This window comes from Ursus maritimus, unplaced genomic scaffold, assembly GCF_017311325.1.
Source record: "Ursus maritimus isolate PB19 unplaced genomic scaffold, ASM1731132v1 scaffold_23, whole genome shotgun sequence".
Lineage (NCBI taxonomy): Eukaryota > Metazoa > Chordata > Mammalia > Carnivora > Ursidae > Ursus > Ursus maritimus.
The window spans coordinates 38,276,780-38,287,823 of record NW_024424786.1 but is presented as its reverse complement, the minus strand read 5'-3'; the positions used below and the strand labels follow the sequence as shown (position 1 = coordinate 38,287,823).

Genomic DNA, 11,044 nt, shown 5'->3' with positions numbered 1-11,044 from the left:
ATTTGGGACCAGGTAATTCTCGGGGGGGGGGGGGTGTGCTGTCCTATACATTGTAGGTTTAGCCGCATCCCTGGCCTCTATCCACTAGAAGGCAGTACCATCCGCAGTTGTCACAAACCAAAACCGTCATTGCCAAATGTCCCCTGGGGGCAAAAATCACCCCAGTTAATAATCACTGCTTTATATGCATTATATCGCAATAATCACAAAGAACCGTTGAGGGCCTATCATGGGCCAGACTCTCTGCTCACTTGCAGCTGTGAGCTCACACTAGCAGCAACCATCCTAACAGGCTTGGAGGCCCTTTTCATAACGAAAAAACACAAGGTCACCCAGCTAGGACTGAAAGCCAGTTCTGCATCAACCCAACTACCATGCTTTCTACAACACAGCTCTGCTTCCCAAGGAAGTAACAAAAAGCTGAGAGAGGAGGAGAATTATTGACTGAGATTGGCTATATTAGCAGGCAGCAAGCAGACAGGCTGGGAGAGGGCATTCCAAGGCAGACGAATTATATTACAAAAGCAGGGTGTGAGGGAGGGGAGCATGTTTGTTTCATGGATTTGGGCTGGTGTCACCCTAAGGACAATATGAGCCTGCTCACATTTTCAGTTCAGCTTAGTGACTGATTAGCATATAAAGGCTTCTGTTGTTTGTGGAGCCATCCTAAGGGCTGCATTGGGAGGCCATAATCTGGGTCATTACTATCCTCTTGTTTCCCTCTCCCTACCCAACCATCCTGTCTCCCCTCATGCCCAGCTGTACCCCTGGTTATGTTTAAGGGTGAGGGAAGGGCGAATACTCTGAGACTAGATTGGGACTCAGAATGGCTCTAACGACAGTATCATTTGCTGGAAGCCAAAGACCTAACATTAGTACCTTCCCTTCCATGAGGTCAACTTTAGCCCTCTGCAAAAGGGTAAGTCAGATCCCCTAGGTCGCTGAGGCTACTTGAGGCATCAGGCCACCAAGAGAGAAGCTAGCAAGCAACTGGCCTCCAGCCTTTTCTAAGAAAGATTTGTTCTTACCAAAGAAAGGAGGTAACACTTCCATGAGAACAAGGACCTTTTATGGTTAGAACGCACAGTCGAAAATCTGGGGAGAGGCTGCCAAGCAGCAAGAAGAGCCAGATGTTTTCTGGGGACAAGGAACCTTCTTTGCCTCCCCACAGCAGCCAGACTGGGCCTTTGGACAACATGAGGAGCGTGACCGTCACATCGCCTAGTTAGGACCAAACAGAGCAGGGGGCCCCGGTGCTCAGCTCACAAGCCCTGCAGAGAACAGGAAAAGCACATCAGTTAGGCTCAGAGCTCAGGGGCAGCCATTACCAGGCACCCCCCAAACCCCGCCCATCCCACGAGGCACATGTCCTGGATCTTCCAAGCGGACAGTCATGAGAGTTTTCTTCATCTGTGACTCGGGCATTAAGTCCCACATCCGCCCCCTGCCTCCACACCCCCTTCTCCAGGCGACAGCCCTGGATGCATGATCTGGCACTCACCCAAGTAATCGTCCATCAGAGAGCCAATAGCAAACTGCAGGGGGGAAGGCAGAAAGGAAATAAAGCCTGAGCAAGCACAGAACTAGCCTCTAACCTCCAGTCCCAGGCCTTCTGCCCACCCATCCCCTCTTCCTGGCAGAAAAGTACTAAATCCCCATGAACCCTGGGTAGTAAGAAATCAACAGCTCCCAACTCTGCCTGGTACAGGCAGGAAGGCCGGCCAAGAGACTCACGATGTCATTCTTGTCCACACGGGTCCCCACAATCTTCAAGCGGATCTCATCATCCTGCTGAATCACAATGTCCTGGGGAAGAGGGAACAGATTACTCAGATACCTCCCAAGCCAAAATCCCTTGGAGGGCTCATTCTTCCTCCCTCTCACGGACTTCTCCACTCACCTCGTCCATTGTCTTGTAACATGGTGGGTTGGAGTTGGGATCAAACTCCATCTCTGACGGGATGGACTGAAAGGAAAGCAAGACTGGGTCAGTGCTTTACGCGGATGCTTCCAGAGATGGTCATGACTGGCGTCTCTCCTCCTTAGCGCCCCCAGCATGCCCAGACTTACGTGTCGAGAGATGAAGCAAGACATAGGTCCAATTTCTGTGAACAGCCCAACCTAAGAGGACAAGGAGTGACTTTGCTTTTTCTTTTATTCCTCAACTCTTCTAAGCTTCCCAACTTTATCTGATTCCTAATAATATTCTTCATGTTTTGAAACCACTCTGAATTGTATCATTTGCTTTTGTGTCTCTCTTCTGCCAAGATTTCATTTTAAGTGAAGCAAATACAGTGCAATCAAGGGCCAAGGCCTGGGACTTGTCCGTCCACAGTTTGAATACTTGTTGATCACATGACCTTGGCCAGCAGACTTAACTTCTCCGAATGTAAGCTTCTGTAAAAGGGGATAAAAGCACCCACCTCTGTCGTCATGAGGTTTTGCACTGTACCCGGCCCACAGTAAGTACTCAACGAGTGGAGGCTGCTGCTGCTGACTACTCACACTGACTTACGTGACCCCGAGTGAGGCAGCATGAGGTTACTGTGCCATTTGACAGGTGAGGAGACTAAAGCACAAAGTGACTTAGCCAAGGGCACAGAGTTAGCAAGAGCAGTCAGGACCCATCCCCCATCTTCTGAGCAGCCACCCAATTACCTCCACTATGTATGGTCTCACCTTGTTCACTTGAGTGACGACAGCATCCACGACCTCCCCTTTAAAGGGCCGGAAGACAATGGCCTTGTACTTAACCGGATAAAGGACAAAGCCTCGGCCTGGCTGGATCACACCAGCACCAATATTGTCAATGGTGGTGACAGCAATTACAAAGCCATACCTGTAAGGAGGATGGGGAAAAAGAAAGGCACTCTGTGCCGAGAGCCTCTAAAACCATCTGCAACAAGAAGTAAGTGTGGGGGTTAGGGGACTGCACAAGGGGAAGGAGATGGCACCCCTGTCCCAAGAACTTAATGCCTGAGAGGAGACAGGATACCCATCAGTATCTATAATGCCAAATGCTGCTCTCATAATTTCACAATAAATGTCCAAGGAGGCTGCAGTCCTTGAACCAAGAGACCTCAATCTAGGGGATGCCTCAGAATCACCTAAGAGGAACTTATTAAAACACACATTCCCAGGCCTGTCCCCAGTCTTGATTCTGTCCCGAGGAGATGAGGCTCAGGAACTTCCATGTGTGTTGTTGTTGTTGTTGTTGTTGTTTTTACTTTAGAGAAAGAGAGAGCATGAGCAGGGGTAGGAGGAGAGGAAGAAGCAGACTCCCCATTGAGCATGGAGCCCCACATGCAGCTCGATCCCAGGACACTGGGATCAGGACACTGAGCCACCCAGGCCCCCTTCATGTGCTTATTTCGCCGTGGGAGGTCCAAGTACTCCATAGCCCCGGGCTCATCCCAGCTCATTCACGTCACCGTCACCGTGTGAGAGGGCCCTTCTGTGCAGAGCCCAGAGATGTGCCATGCCAGGTCCCTTGGTCGTGTGGGATAGAAAAACACAGAAGAATCACAGAGGGACAAATGACACAGGAACAATGATTAGGCTGTGAGCCCCGCGAGAGCTGGCCTCATTCTATCTCGTTCCCTCCATTGTTCCCAGGGGGCAACACAGAACCTGGCACACGGCAGGCGCTTTAGAAATGTTTGCGGAGTAAATGAATGACCACTCTCTAGTAAGTAAGGCAGTCTTGTGATCCAGCTTTGCAGAGGGCGCCGCGGGAACCCAAAGCAGTTAGCAAGTGACTGCGTGCGGTGCCTGAGAGGATATAAAGTTTCCCCCGGGTAGGTGGCAGGTCCTTGCGGGATGAGTAGGAGTTGGGGAGAGGCTGCAAGCATCGGGCGCCTCGCGCGCCTCAGATCAGGCGGCACAAAGGGCGCGGCACTCACTTGCCGGTGCAGGTCCCCTCCACCTCGGTGAAGAGCTTCTGCTTTACCGTGTTGAGCAGGTTGGGGCCGAAGTAGCGCGGGTGCAACAGGATCTCGTGCTCCAGGGAGATCTGCGGGGAAAGTGGGATGGAGACCAAGCAAGGCGCGGTAGGGCCATGGGGCCAGGAGCAACTCCTCGTCCCGGCGCCTCGCTTCGCTTCTGCTCTCGACCCTGCCCTCGCCGCCACCCCGTGCTCCGCTTACGTGATAGAACATCTTTCCAGCGGGGACCGGTCAGCAGCTGAATCCAAACCGGCCTCGGAAGCCGCGCCTCCTGCGCAACCGGAAATACACGCAGCGGCCCCAACCCTGCTTCCGGGTCTGCCCCAGCGGAGCGGGCGGGACTCTGCCCCCTCCGTGGACTCAATTGGGCATCGCTGTCGTGGGCGGGAAATCCGTGAAGTCCCGCCCCTTCCGCCACGCCCACCAGCGGACCCACTCCGGACTCCTAAATAACAGTGCCTGGCCTAGAATGGATGCTCAATAAATAAGTATTTTTTTAATTTATTTTTTTTTATTTTTAAAAGATTTTATTTATTTATTTGACAGAGAGAGAGAGCGCACAATCAAGGGGAACAGCAGAGAGAGAGGCAGAAGCAGTATCCTCGCTCAGAAGAGAGCCCCTGGTGGGGCTCGATCCCACGACCTGAGGGGAAGGCAGCAGCTTGACCGACTGAGTCAACCAGGTGCCCCTTTATATTTTTTGTAATTTTATTTATTTGTGAGAGAGAGAGCACAAGCAGGGGGGAGCGGAAGGCAGAGGGAGAAGCAGGCTCCGGGCTGAGCAAGGACCCCGATGTGGGACTTCATCCCAGACCCTGGGATCATGACCTGAGCCGAAGGCAGGAGCTTAACTGACTGAGCCATCCAGGCATCCCAAATAAGTACTTTTAAATGGAATTAATTAGCTAATAAAAGACTACATGAAAAAAGTGCTTTAGCAGAGCACATTCGTATAGCAAATATTTGAATACTGCTTTCACATAGTAAGCATAATAAGGAGCTGTCTTTTTCCAGCAACCCCACCAGGCAAGCTTTACCAATGAGGGCCCCGGCTCAGAGGATTGAGGTCACTTGAGAATCACTCAGGGGCCGGATTCAAATTCACGATGTCTTGACCCCAAGACTCTTGCATATTTGGGCATTCCAGATTTTTATGCAGGCATTCGTTCAACAAACGTGGAGCACCCACTCCTTGTCCGCAGGTCATTAGGAGATGAAGCAGCCAAAATCGGAGCCCAGAAGTTGGTGTTCCCTCCCAGTGTGAGAAACCAGGTCACTGCACTCCTCCTTCCCGGTGCCCCTTTCCCCCCGCCCCAACACACACACACACACACCAGGGGCTTAGAGAATTGATGAGCCTTTGTCTGTTCCTTCAACTCTGCCCACTTTTTTGTAGACAGTCCCTTTATTAAACTCACCTTACTTAACCAGAGTGAGCATGCAGTCTGTTCCCTGCTGAGACCCTGACTGATAAAAGGGCGGTGCAGAAAGAGGCAGAAACCAAGAGACCCAGGCCCGTGAGAAAGGCTTAGCAAGGGCAGCGGGTTCTAGAGCCAGGACAATCCTTGTGGCCTTGAGCAAACTCCCAGTTGCCTAAGTTTTTTGATGTTGTAAGTAAAAGAGCCTGACCCACCGTCCAAGAACAGAGACCACTGCTTCCTCAGAACTGCCACACACCAGTTCCCATTGACACTGCCCATTTCCTAAAATGGTTGAGCCCACCAGTCTGCCACTCGTACTCCATGGGGATCCCTTTTGGAGGATCAGGCAAGGAAGCAGATGAATGGGTCTCAGCAGTACTAACTTCTCTTATTTTCCAGCCAGCCTCCCCTCAAAGGCAACTTTTGTTGTGTTTTTTATTTAAATTCAATTAATTAACATATAGTGTATAACTGGTTTCAGAGGTAGAGGTCAGTGATTCATCAGTCTTATATAACACCCAGTGCTCATTACATCACGTGCCTGCCTTAATGTCCATCACCCAGCTACCCCATCCCCCCACCCACCTCCCCTTCAGCACCCCTCAATTTGTTTCCTAGAGTTAAGAGTCTCTTTTGGTTTGTCTCCCTTTCTGATTTTTTTTTCCCTCTCTTTCCCTATGATCCTTTGTTTTATTTCTTAAATTCCACATATAAGTGAGATCATATGATAATTGTCTTTCTCTGAGTAACTTACTTCGCTTAGCATAATACCTTCTAATTCCATCTACATTGTTGCAAATGACAAGATTTCATTTTTTGATGGCTGAGTAGTAGTCCATTGTGTGTGTATATATATACCACATCTTCTTTATCCATTCATATGCCCATGGACATCTGGGCTCTTTCCATAGTTTGGCTATTGTGGACCCCTCAAAGGTAACCTTAAGGACAGTGGAGTGCTGGAACAAGCTACAGGAGCCTTTTTTTTTTTTTTTTTTGGTTGGGCAGCAAAGCAAGGTTTATTGAGCGATAGCAAAGTGATAGTACAAAGTTTCCAAGGAGGGAGGGGACCCAAAGGGGTTGCCACTGGAGTTTCTAAGTCTAGGGCTTTTTATGGGGGGGGCTTGTCCCTGCCTGCCTTTCTTCCAATTATCCTTCATCATTCCCCTTTCTGAGGAGGTAACCCTAACTGCTGTTATTGAAAAAGGGCTGATCGTAGCTACTTTTTGCCGGTCAGGGGCGTGAATGGGGCGGCAGTCAGGTTCCTCTGGTCCAGATCTATCAAGGGGTCCCCTGCTGGTGTCTAGTTTGACCTCCATGTGACTCTCCGTGTGAACCACCACCATTTGGAGTTTGATGACCTTTATTCTGGAAGATATAAAGTGGGTTAAGGCATTTAGGAGGCAAGGCCCAATGCACAGTGAAAGACAGTACAGCCAGGGGTCCTGCGGGAGATGGAGGATGTTTTAGTGAACTCCCGACATGCTGTGAGGAGAGGGCAGGCAAAAGGAAAAAGACTTACCTGTGTCTTGTTGCTTCAAGACTAGTTTGAGGTCCTCTCTGGCTTCGGAGAGGGATTTCGGTTCCTTGTTGTTAGGCCAGGGTTTGACCAGGGTTTGACTCTGGAGTGGTGGGTTCAGGCTTCACTTTGACTGCTGGTGGAGTTCCTAAAATCGCTGTATGTGGGCCTTTCCAGACTGGCTCTCATAAGCATTTGGTCCCAGGGTGAAATGGGAGAGGTGGTTATTTTGGGGCTGGGAGTTAGAAAGGAAGCTCCTTGCAGGAGGGATGAAATGATTAAAGCCCAAAACCTTGGGTACGCCCTCTGTTATCACTCTGAAGTTACTGGGGGAGTCCAAACTGAGGGGTTTGCCAGTGCCTTTATCACTTCTGAGCCTTTTTTTTTTTTAAGAGAGGGAGAGTGCACATGTTTGATAAGGGGTGTGGGGGCGTAGGGGGGAATGGAACACACAGAGGGAGAGGGAGAGGGAGAGAGAGTCCTAAGCCGGTTCCACTCCCAGAGCAGAGCCCGAGGTGAGGCTTAATCCCACAACCCCGAGATCACAACTGGAGCTGAAATCAAGAGTCAGATGCTTATGGGGCGCCTGGGTGGCTCAGATGGTTAAGCATCTGCCTTCAGTTCATGGTCTCCAGATCCTGGAATCAAGCCCCACGTTGGGCTCGCAGCTCAGCGAGGAGCCTGCTTCTCCCTCTCCCTCTGCTGCTCTCCCTACTTGGGATCTCTCTGCCTCTCTCTCTGATGAATAAAGAAAATCTTAAAAAAAAAAAAAGTTGGCTTAACCGACTGGGCCATCCAGGTGCCCCTTAATTTTCTTTTCTTTCTTTCTTTCTTTAAGATTTTTATTTATTTATTTGACACAGAGAGAGAGCGAGCGAACACAAGCAGGAGGAGCAGCCGGCAGAGGGAGAGGGAGAAACAGGCTTCCCGCTGACTGGGGGAACTCGATGTGGGGCTCGATCCCAGAACCTGGGATTATGATCTGAGCCGAAGGCAGACGCTTAATGACTGAGCCACCCGGACGTCCCTAATTTTATATTTTTTAAGTAATCTGTACACTCGCGTGAGGCTAGCCAGATGTTATTTCAGAAATTAGAAAATTTGCAAGCCAGCTCTTAAATACAGTCTTTATTAAATGTTTAAAATAAAAAAAAATCTTTAAAAAAAAAAAAAGGGGCGCCTGGGTAGCGCAGTCGTTAAAGCGTCTGCCTTCGGCTCAGGGCATGATCCCGGCGTTCCGGGATCGAGTCCCACATCGGGCTCCTCTGCTGTGAGCCTGCTTCTTCCTCTCCCATTCCCCCTGCTTGTGTTCCCTCTCTCGCTGGCTGTCTCTGTCAAATAAATAAATTTAAAAAAATCTTTAAAAAAAAAATGTTTAATGCTGTTTATTATTATAACTTACAATTAAATTAATTACACTAAAAAAAACAAAGGCAGGGGTGCCTGGGTGGTGCAGTTGGTTAAGGATCCAACTCTTGGTTTCGGCTCAGGTCCATCTTGGGGTTGTGAGATGGAGCCCCCGGTCAGGCTCCCCGGTCAGGCTCCCCGCTCAGCATGGAGTCTACTTGAGATTCTCTCTCCCTCTCCCTCTGTCCCTCTTGCTCATGCTCGCTTGCTCTCTCATAAATAAATATTTTTAAAAATATATAAATAAAAAAAAAACAAAGGCAGAGGTGATGTAGTTTTTTTGTCTTTGGTGGGTTTTTTTTTTTTTTTTTTTTTTTTGGAATGTTGGTGAGATTGGTGGGGTCCAGAGCTGACCGCCAAGAAAGAATTCTTGAGACGTCTTTGGAGCAAAAAAAGGTGGTTTTATTAAAGCACAGGGACAGGACCCCTGGGCAGAAAGGGCAGCTGCCAACAAAGCCCTACTGCTCCCTGCTGCTCCCTGCTACCCTGAGATTGTGTGGAACAACTGATTATATACCTTGGGGTTGGGGGGAAGTAAAGATAAGGGAAATTCTAAAAGGATTTTCATATGCTAAAGAAGACTCAGGCTCGTGGAGGGCTGTCACAATCTGCCTATTTCGAGTATTTGTCAATGGGCTGCAAGTTATAAAGACATTTAATTTTATCTACATTTCCTTCTGCCTTTGTTTCCCACATCACAGGTATAGATGAAACAAGTTTGGCGATACACTGATAATTGTTGAAGCCGGATGATGGGTAATAATGGTTTCTTACATGTTTCCTTCTACTTTTGTGTGTTTGACATTGTTCGTAATAAAAAGTTAGAAAAAAAAACAAAACAAAGGTAATTGTGATATTGTGATTTATAATAAGAAATACATATTTGATCTTCTGTGCTCCTGGCACAGAGCTCCTAAAACCCCTAGAATTTCCTAAGTCATAATAGTGTTAAAGGTGTCTTGATATTCATAACAAACCCCTTTCAAACCTGAGTTTATGTTAATGAGGTGACATTTGAAAGTCACCTAATAAAAGGGACTGGTTGCTGGGGGAACCAACCCTGTGATTGGAGGGTTGGAACTTTTTGTCTCAACCCCCTGACCTCCAGGGAAGGGAGAGGGGGTGGAGGTTGAATCCTTGACCTTTGGCCAACAGTTTCATCAATTGTGTGTGTGTAATGAAGCCTCCATAAAAAGCTAAAAGGAAGAGATTCAGGGAGCTTCTGTGTCGGTGAATACCTGGAGATAATGGGCGAGTAGCACTCTAAGAGCATAGAATTTCCATACCCCTTTCCCATACATTGCCCTATGCATCTCTTCTACCTAGCTATTCCTGAGTTATATATTCTTTTATAATAAACCAGTCATCTAGTAAGTGAAATGTGTCTTCATGTTCCGTGAACCACTCTAGCAAATTAAACCCAAGAAGGAGTCTTTGGAACCTCCAATCTATAGCCAGTAGGTGAGAAGCACAGATGACAACCTGGACTTTTAATTGACATCTAAAGTGGGGGAAGGGGGACAGGGAGCATTCTTACAGGACTGAGCCCTTAACCTGTGGAACCCCATAGTATCTCCAGGTAGATGGTTTCAGAATTGAATTGAATTGTAGGACACTCAGCTGGTATCTGAGAATTACTTGATGTGTGTGTGGGGGGGGGCAGACATTGTAATTAGAGTCAGAATTATTAATAGATACTTATTACTGATGGCTTCCTGGGGTGCCTGGCTGGTTCCATTGGTAGAGCATATGATTCTTGATCTTGGGGTGGTGAGTATAAGCCCCATATTGGGTAGAGAGATTTCTTAAAAAGAGTAAAATAAAATCTTAAAAAAAAAAACAAAAAACCCTCATCTCTTCCTAGTTATTTTACCACAGTTGACTATTATCAATGCTCTTGGGTTTATTTACATCTATTGTGCCTGTGTGGTATGGTAAAATATTATAATTGCATACCCAGGTATAAGAATTCCAGTTGCTCTAATAGCCTCACCTGCACCTGGTATTGTTAGCAGGGTTTGTTTATTTAGCTATTCTAGTAAATGTGTAGTAGTAGCTCATTGTGGTTTTAATTTTCACTTCCCTAATGACTAATGACGTTGAACATCTTTTATGTGCTTATTTGCCAAGAGCGTTGTATTCAAAACTCAAGTCTAATTATGTCTCTCCCCTTTGTGGAACCCAATGGCTTCCCAGGGTAGAAGAGGGCTTTGGCTGCCTCCATATTGACCTCAAACTTTCTCATTGGGTTCTTCATTCCAGCTTGTCTCTTGGCTCATGCAGAAGACCCAGAGCGCAAAGCATCCCTTAATGGAAACCAAAACTACCCCCTCAAGCCGTAACGACTGTCCTGAGCCAGCAAAACCCCACCCATGATTGCCTACAAGACAGTGATCCATTTGACCTTCTCTGCCTACCTGCACGTACCCATCCCCCTTTGCCCTCCATTTTCCTTATATAAACGTGGGAGTATTTTCAGCACTTTGGAGATGGTCTTTGAGATGCTAATCCACTGTCTTCCCTGGTATTGGCCTCCCTGAAAGAAACTCCTTCCCTGTTTAATCACTGATGTGGTTTTGGAATATAGGTGAGGTTCAGAGGGGTGGAGTCTGGAGCCAACGACCAAGAAAGAATTCTTGAGGCATCTTTGGTGCAAAACAGTAGTTTATTAAAGCACAGGGACAGAACCCGTGGGCAGAAAGAGCTGCTACCCCGGGTTGTGAGGGGTGGCTGATTATATACTATGGGGTTGG

General features: G+C 48.0%; 1 protein-coding gene and 3 long non-coding RNA genes across 4 annotated transcripts in view; 2 read left to right on the top strand and 2 right to left on the bottom strand.

The window, feature by feature from the left end:
- LOC121104782 overlaps window positions 1–1,218 on the top strand; it is a 1,545-nt gene extending 327 nt beyond the window's left edge. The window contains exon 2 of the long non-coding RNA XR_005837147.1: window positions 13–1,218. This is a non-coding gene — a long non-coding RNA (uncharacterized LOC121104782). The remainder of the gene's footprint in view (window positions 1–12) is intronic.
- POLR2G (RNA polymerase II subunit G) lies at window positions 1,053–4,300 on the bottom strand. The gene is made up of 8 exons (XM_040639250.1): window positions 4,146–4,300; window positions 3,903–4,012; window positions 2,680–2,839; window positions 2,071–2,121; window positions 1,901–1,966; window positions 1,735–1,806; window positions 1,502–1,535; window positions 1,053–1,271 (listed from the first exon to the last, which is right to left on the bottom strand). Exons 1-8 carry the CDS (start codon window positions 4,155–4,157, stop codon window positions 1,258–1,260), a joined length of 519 nt encoding a protein of 172 aa, XP_040495184.1. The 5' UTR covers window positions 4,158–4,300; the 3' UTR covers window positions 1,053–1,257.
- Window positions 4,301–4,363: 63 nt separating this feature from the next.
- LOC103678201 lies at window positions 4,364–10,772 on the top strand. Its single transcript, XR_572620.2, has 3 exons — window positions 4,364–4,627; window positions 8,993–9,047; window positions 10,554–10,772. It is a non-coding gene; the product is annotated as an uncharacterized LOC103678201 (long non-coding RNA).
- On the bottom strand, window positions 6,482–7,526 carry LOC103678200. Its single transcript, XR_572619.2, has 2 exons — window positions 6,888–7,526; window positions 6,482–6,733 (listed from the first exon to the last, which is right to left on the bottom strand). It is a non-coding gene; the product is annotated as an uncharacterized LOC103678200 (long non-coding RNA).
- Window positions 10,773–11,044: the final 272 nt, after the last annotated feature.